At 40.4% G+C, this 16,474-nt stretch overlaps 1 protein-coding gene across 3 annotated transcripts in view; it reads right to left on the reverse strand.

Moving 5' to 3' along the window:
* The window catches only part of LOC126100114 (uncharacterized), a 137,035-nt gene that overhangs the window by 39,216 nt on the left and 81,345 nt on the right, over positions 1 to 16,474 (reverse strand). For all 3 annotated transcript variants that reach the window (XM_049910645.1, XM_049910647.1, XM_049910646.1), the window contains exons 6-8: positions 12,051 to 12,161; positions 6,585 to 6,744; positions 6,355 to 6,417 (exon numbers count right to left, since the gene is read on the reverse strand). In XM_049910645.1, coding sequence (XP_049766602.1) covers positions 6,355 to 6,417; positions 6,585 to 6,744; positions 12,051 to 12,161 — 334 coding nt within the window. The remainder of the gene's footprint in view (positions 1 to 6,354; positions 6,418 to 6,584; positions 6,745 to 12,050; positions 12,162 to 16,474) is intronic.

The following is a 16,474-nucleotide window of genomic DNA, read 5'->3' on the forward strand; positions in this document are numbered from 1 at the left end:
TCAAAAAGTCTTTTCACCACATGAGTATGTTTAGGAGGTTCCTTGGAGGGGATGACAATACACACCAACAAAATCACATACAAGTATAGTACAAAAATTTTCAAACTGTGTTCCACTGAATAGTATACATCATCTGCAAAAGTGTATTCTGGATGAGATACCAGCAGAAGAAAGCAAATTGGCATACACGAAAATGTCTGCATTGAACTTGCAGCTAAATTGCTAAATGAAGGACGAACTCTGTTTGTCAACAACTTTTACACAAGCTATGAATTAGCAATTGAATGTCTAAAATTCAAAACACATGTCACTAGAACTGTACAGTACAACAAAAAATTTACACAACGTTTTGTAATGTCGTACCCACTGAACAGAGGTGAAATGATAGCAAGTGAAGATGACAGCAGGGATGAAGGGATGTTTGCAATGTTACGATGCAATCAACAAACATGTGCCTATTATGATATCAAGCTTGAATTTTCTGCATCACGGTCATCCTCCGAAACAAAAAACCTTGGCGATTCTAGCTTATAATATTGGCAAAACTGGCATCAGCAGAAGCGACCAGATGGTGTCATATCCCACAATGATACAGAAGGATATTAAGTGGTGGAAATTAGCACTACATTTGCTTTTCGGAACACGTATACTACACTACTGGCCATTAAAATTGCTACACCACGAAGATGACGTGCTGTAGACGCGTAATTTAACCGACAGGAAGAAGATGCTGTGATATGCAAATGATTAGCTTTTCAGAGCATTCACACAAGGTGCTGACATGAGGAAAGTTTCCAACCGATTTCTCATACACAAACAACAGTTGACCAGCGTTGCCTGGTGAAACGTTGTTGTGATGCCTCGTGTAAGGAGGAGAAATGCGTACCTTCACTTTTCCGACTTTGATGGAGGTCGGATTGTAGCCTATCGCAATTGCGGTTTGTCGTATCGCGACATTGCTGCTCGCGTTGGTCGAGATCCAATATCTGTCAGCAGAATATGGAATCGGTGGGTTCAGGAGGGTAATACAGAACACCGTGCTGGATCCCAAAGGCCTCCTATCACTAGCAGTCGAGATGACAGGCATCTTATCCACATGGCTGTAATGGATCGTGCAGCCACGTCTCGATCCCTGAGTCAACAAATTGGGACGCTTGCAAGACAACAGCCATCTGCACAAACAGTTCGACAACGTTTGCAGCAGCATGGACTATCAGCTCTGAGACCATGGCTACGGTTACCCTTGACGCTGCATCACAGACAGGAGCGCCTGCGATGGTGTACTCAATGACAAACCCGTGTGCACGAATGGCAAAATGTCATTTTTTGGATGAATCCTGGTTCTGTTTACAGCATCATGATGGTCGCATCCATGTTTGGCAACAACGCGGTGAACACACATTGGAAGCGTGTATTCGGCATCCCCATACTGGCATATCACCCAGCATGGTGGTATGGGGTGCCATTGGTTACATGTCCCGCTCACCTCTTGTTCGCATTGACGGCACATTGAACAGTGGACCTTACATTTCAGACGTGTTACGACCCGTGGCTCTACCCGTCATTCGATCCCTGTGTACCCTACATTTCAGCAGGATAATGCACGACCGCATGTTGCAGGTCCTGTACGGGCCTTTCTGGATACAGAAAATCTTCGACTGCTGCCCTGGCTAGCACATTCTCCAGACCTCTCACCAATTGAAAATGTCTGGTCAATGGTGGCCGAGCAAATGGCTAGTCACAATACGCCAGTCACTACCCTTGATGAACTGTGGTATCGTGTTGAAGCTGCATGGGCAGCTGTACCTGTACACGCCATCCAAGCTCTGTTTGACTCAATGCCCAGGCGTATCAAGGCCGTTATTACGGATAAAGGTGGTTGTTCTGGATACTGATTCCTCAGGATCTATGCACCCAAATTGCGTGAAAATGTAATCACATGTCAGTTCTAGTATAATATATTTGTCCTATGTATAGCCGTTTATCAGCTGCATCTGTTCTTGGTGTAGCAATTTTAATGGCCAGTAGTGTAAATGGACACTTCGTCTATGAGGGGGCCACAAATACATAAATAGAAATAAAAAAAATTCATGAACACCTCATTACCAAACTGTTGTCTGCTGAAATGCTCTGCATGACAGTAATACACATAAAACAAGGGAACTGTCCCATAGTTTAGTGATTTGTAAGAATCAGCGGGGGAAGCCTATGCAAAGGATGTGCAACCTATGTTATCAGAAGTAGATACAAAATACCAAATGCTGAGGAGCAAAGAAAATGTAGAAAACTATGACCTATTGTCCCAATGGTTCAAAATCACCTCAGATGTATTTAACAATATTTGAAGGAAAGTTGCTACTCATCATATAGCGGAGCCCTGAGTCGCAGCTAGGCACAACAAAAAGATTCTCACAATAAAAGCTTTCAGCCATTAAGGCCTTCGTCAACAATAGATACATACATGCACACGCATGCGCATGCGAGCGTGCATGGGCACACACACACGCGCGCGCACACACACACACACACACACACACACACACACACACACACACACACACATATACACAAATGTGAACGCGTACGACTGCAGTCTTAGGCAACTGAAACTACACTGCCTCCTGGATTTTCCACTGTCAGATGTATTTAACAGGTTTTAAAGAACACCATGTGACATAGTATAATGTAATACATTAATATATCTAAAAAGAAAGATGATGAGACTTACCAAACAAAAGCGCTGGCAGGTCGATAGACACACAAACATACACACAAAATTCTAGCTTTCGCAACCAATGGTTGCCTCGTCAGGAAAGAGGGAAGGAGAGGGAAAGACGAAAGGATTTGGGTTTTAAGGGAGAGAGTAAGGAGTCATTCCAATCCCGGGAGCGGAAAGACTTACCTTAGGGGAAAAAGGACAGGTATACACTCGCGCGCACACACACACATACCCATCCGCATATACACAGACACAAGCAGACATTTGTAAAGGCAAAGAGTTTGGGCAGAGATGTCAGTCGAGGCGGAAGTACAGAGGCAAAGATGTTGTTGAAAGACAGGTGAGGTATGAGAGGCGGTAAATTGAAATTAGAAATTAGAAATTAGCGGAGATTGAGGCCTGGCGGATAGGTAGAAGAGAGGATATGCTGAAGGGCAAGTTCCCATCTCCGGAGTTCTGACAAGTTGGTGTTAGTGGGAAGTATCCAGATAACCCGGACGGTTTAACACTGTGCCAAGATGTGCTGGCCGTGCACCAAGGCATGTTTAGCCACAGGGTGATCCTCATTACCAACAAACACTGTCTGCCTGTGTCCATTCATGCGAATGGACAGTTTATTGCTGGTCATTCCCACATAGAAGGCTTCACAGTGTAGGCAGGTCAGTTGGTAAATCACGTGGGTGCTTCCACACGTGGCTCTGCCTTTGATCGTGTACACCTTCCGGGTTACAGGACTGGAGTAGGTGGGTGTGGGAGGGTGCATGGGACAGGTTTTACACCGGGGGCGGTTACAAGGGTAGGAGCCAGAGGGTAGGGAAGGTGGTTTGGGGATTTCATAGGGATGAACTAAGAGGTTACGAAGGTTAGGTGGACGGCGGAAAGACACTCTAGGTGGAGTGGGGAGGATTTCATGAAGGATGGATCTCATTTCAGGGCAGGATTTGAGGAAGTCGTATCCCTGCTGGAGAGCCACATTCAGAATCTCATCCAGTCCCGGAAAGTATCCTGTCACAAGTGGGGCACTTTTGGGGTTCTTCTGTGGGAGGTTCCGGGTTTGAGGAGATGAGGAAGTGGCTCTGGTTATTTGCTTCTGTACCAGGTCGGGAGGGTAGTTACGGAATGCGAAAGCTGTTTTCAGGTTGTTGGTGTAATGGTTCAAGGATTCCGGACTGGAGCAGATTCGTTTGCCACGAAGACCTAGGCTGTAGGGAAGGGACCGTTTGATGTGGAATGGGTGGCAGCTGCTGTAATGGAGGTACTGTTGCTTGTTGGTGGGTTTGATGTGGACGGACGTGTGAAGCTGGCCATTGGACAGGTGGAGGTCAACGTCAAGGAAAGTGGCATGGGATTTAGAGTAGGACCAGTTGAATCTGATGGAACCAAAGGAGTTGAGGCAAAAAAGTGTTGGTTAGAGCTGGGCTATGTTGGTCCTGTGGTGAACTTGTGTAGGTAGATAACGATGTGCATAAAGGATGAGATTCTGAATGTGGCTCTCCAACAGGGATACGACTTCCTCAAATCCTGCCCTGAAATGAGATCCATCCTTCATGAAATCCTCCCCACTCCACCTAGAGTGTCTTTCCGCCGTCCACCTAACCTTCGTAACCTCTTAGTTCATCCCTATGAAATCCCCAAACCACCTTCCCTACCCTCTGGCTCCTACCCTTGTAACCGCCCCCGGTGTAAAACCTGTCCCATGCACCCTCCCACCACCACCTACTCCAGTCCTGTAACCCAGAAGGTGTACACAATCAAAGGCAGAGCCACGTGTGAAAGCACCCATGTGATTTACCAACTGACCTGCCTACACTGTGAAGCCTTCTATGTGGGAATGACCAGCAACAAACTGTCCATTCGCATGAATGGACACAGGCAGACAGTGTTTGTTGGTAATGAGGATCACCCTGTGGCTAAACATGCCTTGGTGCACGGCCAGCACATCTTGGCACAGTGTTACACCGTCCGGGTTATCTGGATACTTCCCACTAACACCAACCTGTCAGAACTCCGGAGATGGGAACTTGCCCTTCAGCAAATCCTCTCTTCTCGCTATCCGCCAGGCCTCAATCTCCGCTAATTTCTAATTTCTAATTTCAATTTGCCGCCGCTCATACCTCACCTGTCTTTCAACAACATCTTTGCCACTGTACTTCCGCCTCGACTGACATCCCTGCCCAAACTCTTTGCCTTTACAAATGTCTGCTTGTGACTGTATATGTGTGGATGGATATGTGTGTGTGTGCGCGAGTGTATACCTGTCCTTTTCCCCCCCTAAGGTAAGTCTTTCCGCTCCCGGGATTGGAATGACTCCTTACCCTCTCCCTTAAAACCCAAATCCTTTCGTCTTTCCCTCTCCTTCCCTCTTTCCTGACGAGGCAACCGTTGGTTGCGAAAGCTAGAATTTTGTGTGTATGTTTGTGTGTCTATCGACCTGCCAGCGCTTTTGTTTGGTAAGTCTCATCATCTTTCTTTTTAGATATATTTTTCCCACGTGGAATGTTTCCCTCTGTTATATTCAATGTAATACATTAACTTAGACATAAATGAATAAAATGTAAAGTATTATGTGTATATTGTTTGTATGTGTATTTACATTCCACATACATTAATATACAAGCTAAAATCAAGCACACACAGAGTTCATGCAATGCATTTTTACCTGTAGAAATTCTTTAAAATTTCATGCAATGGTTTACTTTAGTTGACCTAGTACAGTAACTACAACAAACAACGAAAAGAAATTTAGCCCTTTATTGAGAGAAGGTATCAGGTTGTAAGGCGTGCAAAAATCTTAATTTTTCCACTGTATAATTCTTTAAAATTGGGGGTTACATATTTCATAATGACCACAACATCGTCTCTCGGAACAGGCAGCAGCATTAGTGAGTGATATGGCAACAACAAAGCCAATGCAGAGAGTACATTTGTAGCAGTCAAAGGGTTAGTTATGTTAACATTATTATTCTTAAGTGGTAATTAAAACTTTACAACTAGCTCTCATACTACTTGTTTATTAAAAGCAACTATACTCCTACCAAAATTCGTGTAACTTTTGTTAAGCAAGCCCATCTTCCCAGCTAAGATGAGTTTTACACAAAATGAAATCAGTGGGCGCTGGTAACAGCAAATTGAAAATTATGTCACTAACAGTTTATATGCAGAGCCAAGTTTACTCACACATTTTTGCTTATACTGATAGTGGTTGTGCTTTCAACTGTGCCAGTTTGAAACATTAATTCATACACACAATGTATAGAAGATTCCCAGTGTGTTTGGTGCATCAGTCGCAATAATGAAGTAGATAGCATGATACATTACCTGTGGCAAGAAATTATCAGTAAAGAGTAACAACAGATAAACTCAAAAACACTGCACAATAGGGGTTCAGGTGTTAAATAAAGGTTAAATCTACAAGGCAAAAAAAGAGGTCTCATAATAAGGAGACAAAAAATGCCAGAAACAATTTAAACTGAGGCTGAGAAGAAAGAAGGAGCAAGTGCAGGACCATTCTATTTAGAGACCAATTGCAAGAAGTACAAAGTGCACTATTAAAGAAAATTAGAAACCTGTACAAATAAGATGCTGGAAAACATATTAAATGTTTCAAAAAACTGCATTTTATCTGTCGTACTCACTTCTTTAGGCTTAACAGGTTTCTCCTTCTTCCCCTTTTGTGTTTTTGCTGCTTCCTTTTGAGCCTAGGACAAATAAGTGAATGTATTTTAGAATGCTACCAGTAGCTACACACTCTCCCCTTCTGTACGATGTACACAAATAAGGCAACATTTAAGGCAAAGCACACCACACTATACATAGCAAAATATGGAAGCCCCTATTCACTGTAAACCAAACAATTGTATCTCACCTTTGGAGGTTTCGGTGGCCGACTTTCACCTGGTAGACCTACGGGTCCTCGTTGTCTCCTAAACCTGACAATGATGCTTCTCGAATCGAGAACAAGATTGTGTGTGCTTTTGTAGGCTTCTATTGCCTCGTCAACTGTGTTGTACCTAATAAATGCATACCTGAACACACAAACATATTGATCAGAAAAGCTGTTAAAGCCACAAATTATCTGAAATTACACATAGGAGAAAAGTATCACATTGAAGAAATACACCAAACAGTAATATGCTGATAAACATATTTTGTTTTCTTAACATGAGACTAAGCATGCTTCACCCCAATCCCACTAAATTTCAGACAGATTTTGCCTGAATAAAGATGGAAATAAGATTTACAATCTCTATGCAAATCATAAAGTGGAAGCTGTCCCTGACCTAAATGTTGGTTTTAAAACTCTATTACTTTACTATACTTGGTTCTATTGAGGGTGGTATACCACTGCCATATTCTTACCTTTAAACTCACTCACCAGCCAGTTCTAATCGGGCCTACAGTTTAATGCGGTTTCTGAGCCACTGTGCAATTCGGCATTTTTCACATTAACAAATCATTGCCAGAGCTCTTCCACAAACTCTACCAGTACCTCTTGCTGGAATATCAAGTATCTAGGATCTGTCATATGGTACGGAAGACTGGAGGGACGAATAAGACGACCGTCAATGATACCATACACTGATACCGATCCCTTGCTGATAACCATGTGAATGTGTGGCATTACAATCCTTGTCGACCCAAATGTGGCTATTTAGGCAGTTCAAAACAGCCTCCCTAGAGAAGTGAGCTTGATCCATAAAAGAATGTACTGTGCAAAGTCGGTTATGTAGAAACTGTGTCCTGAAATTGACGTGTCACAGTGGAGAATATGCCAGAGTTAATGGTTGCACATTTTGTTGGATCGGAATTGGAATGCCAGTCATGCGGAAGACACCAGATGCTTTCACAGGGCACGTCAACGGCACAGACAATGTTTCTAGTACTCGTCATTGTTGTTGTCTTCAATGTGACAAGAGGATGTCGCTTCAGTGCCAAGAGTGCAGCAGATCCGGGGAGCACCACAGTCATTTCTTCTAGTTGTGAACGTACCAGTTTCACCCAGCTGGTTTGTAGTTGAACAAATGTGGTATATGATGCACTGCAGTGACTCAGAAAACATACCGTATTTACTCGAATCTAAGCCGCACTCGATTCTAAGCCGCACCTGAAAAATGAGATTCGAAAAAAAAAAAAAAAAAAAAAAATCCGAATCTAAGCCGCACCTGAAATTAGAGACTCGAAATTCAAGGGGAGAGAAAAGTTTTAGGCCGCACCTCCAAATCGAAACAAAGTTGGTCCATTGTAATATGAGACACAATTTAGGTCGAATGAATGACGATACAGTTACAGTGGTTTGGTTCGAGTCGTAAGCTTAGCAGTTAAGCTTTACCAGGTAGCCGTTGCTATGCGTCAGGCGCTCCGTCCGTGTTTATACGGGAACCCTTCCTTTTTCATGTGCTTCGTCTGGTTTGAATCGATTGCTTATTTTGCTTTGATCTGATAAGTGCCGTTTTCTTTGTTATAGGTGTTTACGTCACTCTACGCTGAAAATGCATTCCTGTACTGTGTCATGCATTGTTTGTCGCATTCTGATAGTGCGTGTTTACGGCCTGTTGCCGCTCGTGGCATGGATTGCTTTTGTGCGCACTACCGCCGCTTTAAAAAAAAAAAAAAAAAAAAAAAGGAAAGAGGAATCGTCTCATTAGCGAAACAATGGCAAGAGACTGCTATTTGTTGTTACTTACACTGCTGCTTTCTTTGATAATGATCACCATGAACCAAATAATAGACTGCGTATAACAGAACATGTTCTGAACGAGAGTTAGGCGAAAATTTTTCTCTGTTTGAAAATCTTTGCGACCGCTTCTTTAGTACATCAAATTCTGCACAGAAATTAGAATCATCTTAGATTTAAAAATCTAGTCAGTTGCCATGCTTCATTTATGACTGTATCACTATTAGGCATAAGAATAATACGAATATAAACATGACACAATATGTATATTCTTCCGCGTTTGCTGTTGTCTCACTCTAGTTCCGTAGTTTATTAGGCAGACAGGATTTAAATGAGATAGCAGCAAACACGAAAGAATACATGGCAAAATGTTTATATTCGTATTATTCTTATGGTGAAGAGAATACTGTATGTTATTCATATTTCATCAGGTTCCTATAAGCAACCATCTCTTCTCACAGATAGGAAAAAATTCAGAACGTAGAGTTGGCCATATTGACAAACATCCCAAACAGTCTTGCCAGTCAGATTTTCGTAGTACATTGAAATGCTGCTACACTCGAAGATGAACAATATGGACTTTGTATTTACTTCCTTGGATAATGTATGAAAATGCAGTGGTCGAAACTTGGGGCGGAGAAAAAAAGCTTGTCTTCCATCTTTTTTTTTAAATTAATTTTCTGATGCAGAGGTTTTGGCGCCAGTATTTATCTTTGTGCCTACGAAGCATGCCTGTGTAGCGCTACATATATTCGACGGCAGAAGTTAGTTGTGGCGGCACCTATAGTTGTGGCGGCACCTACCAATATTTTTCAGAACTTCGCTTGCTTTGCACTCGATTCTAAGCCGCAGACGGTTTTTTGGATTACAAAAACCGGAAAAAAAGTGCAGCTTAGATTCGAGTAAATACGGTACTTCTGCTGTACACCCCTACCAATATATCCAGCTTCATTGTAAACTATCAGCACCTCTTTGTACTCTTCAAACATGCATTCCACCATCCCATACTGTCCCAGTCATCCTTGCTGCTCAATGATGGACTGACAAAGAAGCAGAATGCTGACGCATTGATTGTAAGCACACGGTACGTTACGTCAGGTGACGTGATGGTCCTCTTCTCAGTCTGTGTGCATACCACGAAGCAACAGATTTGAAAGTGATCTCACCTTTAAATTTATTTTATAAACAAATGGTACATTTCTGGGCGAGGGTTGCTTATCACAGCTTTACCTACTAAGTCCCCTCTACAATCCCTAGAAGTCCGTAATAGGAATTATGAAACACCCTGTATATGTGAATGTTCCTTCTAAGTAGCTCTAAGGAAAGACACCGTCTGAAAACTTAGTGACATTCTGAATTTTGGATAGCTCAGTTAGTAGAGCACTTGCCTGCAAAAGGTAGAGGCCCCGGGTTCAATTCTCGGTCCGGAACACAGTTCCAATCTGTCAGGAAGTTTCACTTTAAGTTGTTTTTATGGACTTCTCAAATATTCGATACCTTTGCTATGTGTCGATTGGTTACCTTTACTCCTGCCATTATTTATGAGTGTAGTGATCTTTTTTCAATACTGCTGATTAGTCATTATCTTGACGTGTATGCACATGAGATAACATTTACAGTTTATGTTATTTTTTATGGGGGTTGGGGGAAGACTTCAGTGGTGATGCATAATCTAAACAACCCTTTCTTTGTAACAATGTGACTGTAATCTATACAATCCAGTTACTGTGAAGTGTATGATGGAGATTATATCGGTAATCCATGTATGAAGTGTGTTCAAAAAGTAAGGTGACTTTTTATTTTTAGGAAAAAAAAATTATTTAGTCATCAATATTCATGTTGTCTCCTTCAAAGTAATCCCCCTAAGATACAATACACTTGTGCCAACACTTCTTCCAATCCTCTAAGCACTTCTCATAAGCACTTTTTGGTACAGTCTTGAGTACTTCCAGCGACGCAGTTTTTATTTCCTTAATCACTGAAAATCTTTGTCCTTTCATAGGTCTCTTCAGTTTTGTGAACAGGAAAAAGTCGCAGGTGGCCAAATCCAGTGAATATGGTGGGTGAGGCATGATTGTCGTGTTGTTTTTGCCCAAAAAGTCTCTCACAGGCAATGACGAATGAGCAAGTGCTTTGTTGTTGATGTGCTGGGGTGCCCAGAGCGAGTTTCATCATTGGCATCTCCTCGGCCATCTTGGAAGAGCTTGTACCATTTGTAAACATTTTTTTTACTTAGAGCACACTCACCATATGCAACTGTCAACATTTCAAGTGTTTTAGAGCACTTAATTCCATTTTTCTTACAAAATTTGATGCAAATTATTTGCTCATTTTCATAATAATCGAACATCACCGAGCACACTAAAACACATCTAACCTTTCCATATGCCAAAAACAAATGAAATATGCTGTGCACTTGAAACTGTGAACATATGTTCGAGACTTGTAGCAACATAAAAAAGTTCGATAACTGAACATACACTGCCCGCGCAATTTGAAAAGTCACCTTACTTTTTTAACATGCCTCATAAATAACTATAAAATGCCTTTAAATTTTTCTTTGAACACTAATTACTACAGTCAACATTTGACTTTGTATGTAGCTACTGAACACGTAACTTCTTTCGAATGTAGCCAACAAACGTTCAAAAGTTTTGCAATCACCACATTAACAACAAAATCGTCAACTTTTGTAGTGGTATACAACTGGCTAAATACTAGAGAAAGATTTACAGTATACAATTTATTTTATTTTGCAGGCAATATAGTCTGCGTTAGTTACCCAATTATGTATTCTGCTGAGAAAGAACAGATGTGAGGAAAAGAGGGTAATTTCACTCTGCATAAATTTCTTCTTTAATGATTATAAATTAAATACTATGATCTAATGGGGTATTTGAGAGAAAACAATAACTATACAGTAATTATTCTAATCCTATTCTCATGATTCCTACGTGAGTGATATGTAGTGAATTATATAATTATATGTAATGAATTGTAATATATTCCTAGAGTCATCTTCAACAGTCTTCCAGTTCAGTTCCTTATCTCTCTGACACCCTCCAACAGATCAAACAAACCTGTCACAAATCATGCTGCCCTTCTCCGTATACATTCAATATCACCTGTTAGTCCTTTTTGGTACAGGCCCCACACAATTGAGCAATATTCTTGGATGGGTTGTACAAGTGACTTGTAAGCAATTTTCTTTGAAGACTGATTGCACTTCCCCAGTATTCTACCAATAAGCCATTTTACACATGACCGAGTCTATGTGATCACTCTGTTTTATATCCCTACAAAAGTGTGACACCCAGGTATTTGTATGAGTTGGCCGATTCCAACTGTGACACACTGATATTATAGTCATAGGATACTACTTTCTTTTTTTCATTTTCTGAAGGGCACAATTTTACATTTCTGAACATTTGAAGCAAGATGCCAATCTTTGCACCACTTTGAAATCATACAAAGATCTGACTGAATATTTATGCAGCTTCTGTCAGATAGTACCTCATTGTAGATAACTGTATCATCTGCAAAAAGTCTGAAGTTATCATTAATATTGCCTGCAATGTCATTTATATACAACATGAACAGTTCAAACACACTTCCCTGGGGCACACCTGGAGTTACCTCTCCAACCAAGATACATACCGCGTGAACTTCATCCTCTGTGCAAAGCCAATGTCTATCCTTGAAGCTGTTGGGAATTTCTCCTTGACACTAGCTATATTAACTTTTGTAGGTAGGTTTCCAATATATAACCTGCAACACAAAATATATCACACTTCTAACTCAACTTCTATGAATCTGCTGACAAACATACATGTAATTTTTGTTGTGGCAAGCATAATATCTGAAGCACAATGTCAGTTTCAGTGTTATTGAGAACTTTTATTGTTTCAGCCACGAGATTGTCGTTTCTTTGACATCACTAGAAGCCAGTCAATTCAGCACCTTTGGAAGCAGTGCAGAATAAAATTTGTAGGATGTATGTAATCCTGTCCTTACAGTCTTAACAATGGTGAGAAGCAAAATGGGGATCTTCCTTTCTAAAATATAACATAGTATTACTATATCTACTACGAAAATGGTCACTGACATGGATGACAGGCAAAGAAGATGGCACACTGAAACAGTGGATTCCAGGACTTTCTTACACTTATTATGGCTTCACTATATTACCTCTGATGACTGCAATATGGTCCAAACTTATCCATTACAGAATTGCAGACTCTTCGTTCCATAAAAGTTAACATTTCCATCATTATCCTCAAGTAGGCAAGGCGTTCACTACTATACAACTAAACTGGCCAGTTGGTGGAAAAAGAGTCTCCACCAGTTTCTGCTCAGTACTTACCATGAGAACCAAATTACCCATGTGGTAATGGATTTGCAAAAGTCACTAAAACTTCTAACCTATCCAAGGATGACACACTGGAACACACACCACTTTTTATGTGAATTTGTTAACCTCTACACAAGATATACAAACCTATCCATTTCAGATGCGTTGCAGTTTCTTGCTTCAAATGATCTCCAGCCTTCTATCCAAAACACCTAAACACCTATTCTTTTTTAAAAAAAAAAAATAACCATTTCCCAAGCATTCTGAAATCCTAGTCTGCCCTAACCTCTCATCCCACTCCTTGTTAGTCATCACCTCCCTTAAACATATTTTCTCAGCTGAAACCCATACTTCAGAGAAAACCTATGCTGTTCTTCCCCATCCCTTACACAATTTTGTACTCAGAAATAACTATTTCATTTCTGAGCGATGGATATACATAAACTGGGGTATAGTCATAAGAACCACTACAGCTGCCATCTGCACTACTTTTACATCAGTCACCTGGATAGGTTTTTCCTGGAATTAAGAGATCTAGATATATTTCATAGCTTTCCTGATTCTGATAAATTAATAACATATTCTCTATCTGCACTCCAACAAATTTTACTGCTGTAGTTCATACAAAATCTGAATGTAAATTGCTAGTAAGTGCCTTGTGGACCTTTTATAAATTTCATGCCACCTTCCGCGACATTAACCTCTGTCTCACTGCTGACTAATTTCGAACTGCAACACATGTCAGAACTACTGACAGCAGCACTTATACTGTTAGATCTTACCACCATCTATTAGTGGGCAATGGAAGCAGGTGCTGTCATTGTTGCAGCCAGCAAACTTGGAGGAAACTGTTGATAATTACATTGTGAGAGACTCAAATAAGCACATAATGTGGTAACAGTCCTATAACATGTGCTGATAGTATGAGTACAGCAATTACTACAAGAATTAAGTACATACGATTTTAACCCTGGAGCACGTGTATCTGGGTATAAAGTGTGCCAAGCACAAATAAAATTGTTTTGTGCCATTCTATTGTTGTTTCACAATTGTGAGCCAAGACCTACTCCTTCATTGATGCTTCAGCTAACTCTGTGATAAACAGTGTTATCATATGTCCAAGTGAGCAGCAATAATATAGAATAACAGCAAGCTAAGAGAAAAAATTCCCCAGATTGCAAGTAAGCAGCACAATATCAGAATTAGGCAATTTTCTGCAGTTGTCTGTGATCTGATGCAAATGCGCTGTTTAATGCTTCAACCAGGTGATTACTAACATCTGTCCATGGCAACAGAGTGGTATAATGAAATGTACTTCATTATTATTTAACTAAACAGTGCTTTAGCTCATATTATGTAAGTTTATTTTATCATTGTTCAATTAAACTAAGATTAAACTTTGATTTTGCTCATACATTTTTACCTTGGTAACATAAAGACCGCTATTCTTTAAATGTGTACAAAGTACGCCACGTGCCTACTCCTGTTATGGAAAACGGTGCATCCACTCAAGGATTAAGGGAGCGTATTAGGTCACATCCTACAAGTTGTATAAGTAGTACTTTATAAGTGTGTTATAAATATAACAAACATTAGTGACTCATAGGAGGTACAGGAAAATTTCTGAATAGTCATCTCTGGAGATTTGATCTCACAATGAATCATGGAAGTGTGGATTACAGTGATACCAAAAAAGTGTGCAGAGTGCAAAAACAGTATGGGGCATTGATATGATCCAGCCTATGTACATACTTATTTCAGCAGGCATAAAGAAAGTAGCAGTAACAATTCAACAAAACAAAGATCAAGTCTGTCAAGCAACAATGAGATGCGTGATCTGAGGGCATTATATTTTTCTAGCTGGGTTTGATTACATGACACATTATAGTTCATTCAAAGAATTGTAGTGCAGTTTTCAAACTGAAGATTATGGAAATCAAGTTGCAAGGGCAAATCACAAATCCTTCGACATGAAACACGTTCCCCATCCTGCAGCTATGACATTTGTGGCAAGTTTGTTTGGACACTGTTTCACTATTTACATTCATGGTCAGTGTCACTGTTGTCTTCACTTTGATCAAATTCCTCAAATCCTATTTAATTGGTGTGGTTAAAGTGGCTAAGATTATTTATGCTGTATGTGGTCAGCTATTATTGTAAGCGGGTGTAGCTAATAGCTTTCTCACAATGCACATCCTCAAACTGCTGGTGATGCTATGAGTGATATTACAAATCATAACATGAATGGTTTCAGATAGATTATATAATGGTAAGACAGAGAATTAGGAACCAGGTTTTAAATTGTAAGATATTTCCAGAGGCAGATGTGGACTCTGACCACAATCTATTGATTATGAACTGTAGATTAAAACTGAAGAAACTGCAAAAAGGTGAGAATTTAAGGAGATGGACCTGGATAAATTGACAGAACCAGAGGTTGTAGAGAGTTTCAGGGAAAGCATAATGGAACGATTGACAGGAATGGGGGAAAGAAATACAGTAGAAGAAGAATGGGTAGCTTTGAGGGATGAAATATTGAAGGCCCCGATCAAGTAGGTAAAAAGATGAGGACTAGTAGATATCCTTGGCTAACAGAAGATATATTGAATTTAATTGATGAAAGGAGAAAATATAAATATACAGTAAATGAAGCAGACAAAAAGGAATACAAACATCTCAAAAATTAGATCGACAGGAAGTGCAAAATGGCTAAGCAGGGGAGGCTAGAGGACAAATGTAAGGATGTAGAGGCATATCTCACTAGGGGTAAGATAGATACTGCCTACAGGAAAATTAAAGAGACCTTTGGAGATAAGAGAACCACTTGTACGAATATAAAGAGCTCAGATGGAAACCCAGTTCTAAGCAAAGAAGGGAAAGCAGAAAGGTGGGAGAAGTATATAGAGGGTCTACACAAGGGCGATGTACTTGACGACAATATTATGGGAATGGAAGAGGATGTAGATGAAGATGAAATGGGAGATATGATACTGCGTGAAGAGTTTGACAGAGCATTGAAAGACCTAAGTCGAAAGAAGGCCCCGGGAGTAGACAAAATTCCATTATAACTACTGACAGCCTTGGGAGAGCCAGCCCTGACAAAACTTTACCATCTGGTGAGCAAAATGTATGAGACAGACAAAATACCCTAAGACTTAAAGAAGAATATAATAACTCCAATCCCAAAGAAAGCAGGTGTTGACAGACGTGAAAACTACTGAACTATCAGTTTAATAAGTCATGGCTGCAAAATACTAATGTGAATTCTTTACAGACGAATGGAAAAACTGGTAGAGTCTGACCTCGGGGAAGATCAGTTTGGACTCCATAGAAATATTGGAACATGTGAGGCAATACTGACCCTATGAGTTATCTTAAAAGACAGACTAAGGAAAGGCAAACCTACGTTTCTAGCATTTGTAGACTTAGACAAAGCTTTTGACAATGTTGACTGGAATACTCTCTTTCAAACTCTGAAGGTGGCAGGGGTAAAACACAGTGAGAGAAAGGCTATTTACAATTTGAACAGAAGCCAGATGGCAGTTATAAGAGTCAAAGGGCATGAAAGGGAAGCAGTGGTTGGGAAGGGAGTGAGACAGGGTTGTAGCCTCTCCCCGATGTTATTCAGCCTGTATATTGAGCAAGCAGTAAAGGAAACAAAAGAAAAATTTGGAGGAGTTATTAAAATCCATAGAGAAGAAATAAAAACTTTGAGGTTCGCCGATGACAT

Source organism: Schistocerca cancellata, chromosome 9 (assembly GCF_023864275.1).
Source record: "Schistocerca cancellata isolate TAMUIC-IGC-003103 chromosome 9, iqSchCanc2.1, whole genome shotgun sequence".
In the NCBI taxonomy this organism is placed as follows: domain Eukaryota; kingdom Metazoa; phylum Arthropoda; class Insecta; order Orthoptera; family Acrididae; genus Schistocerca; species Schistocerca cancellata.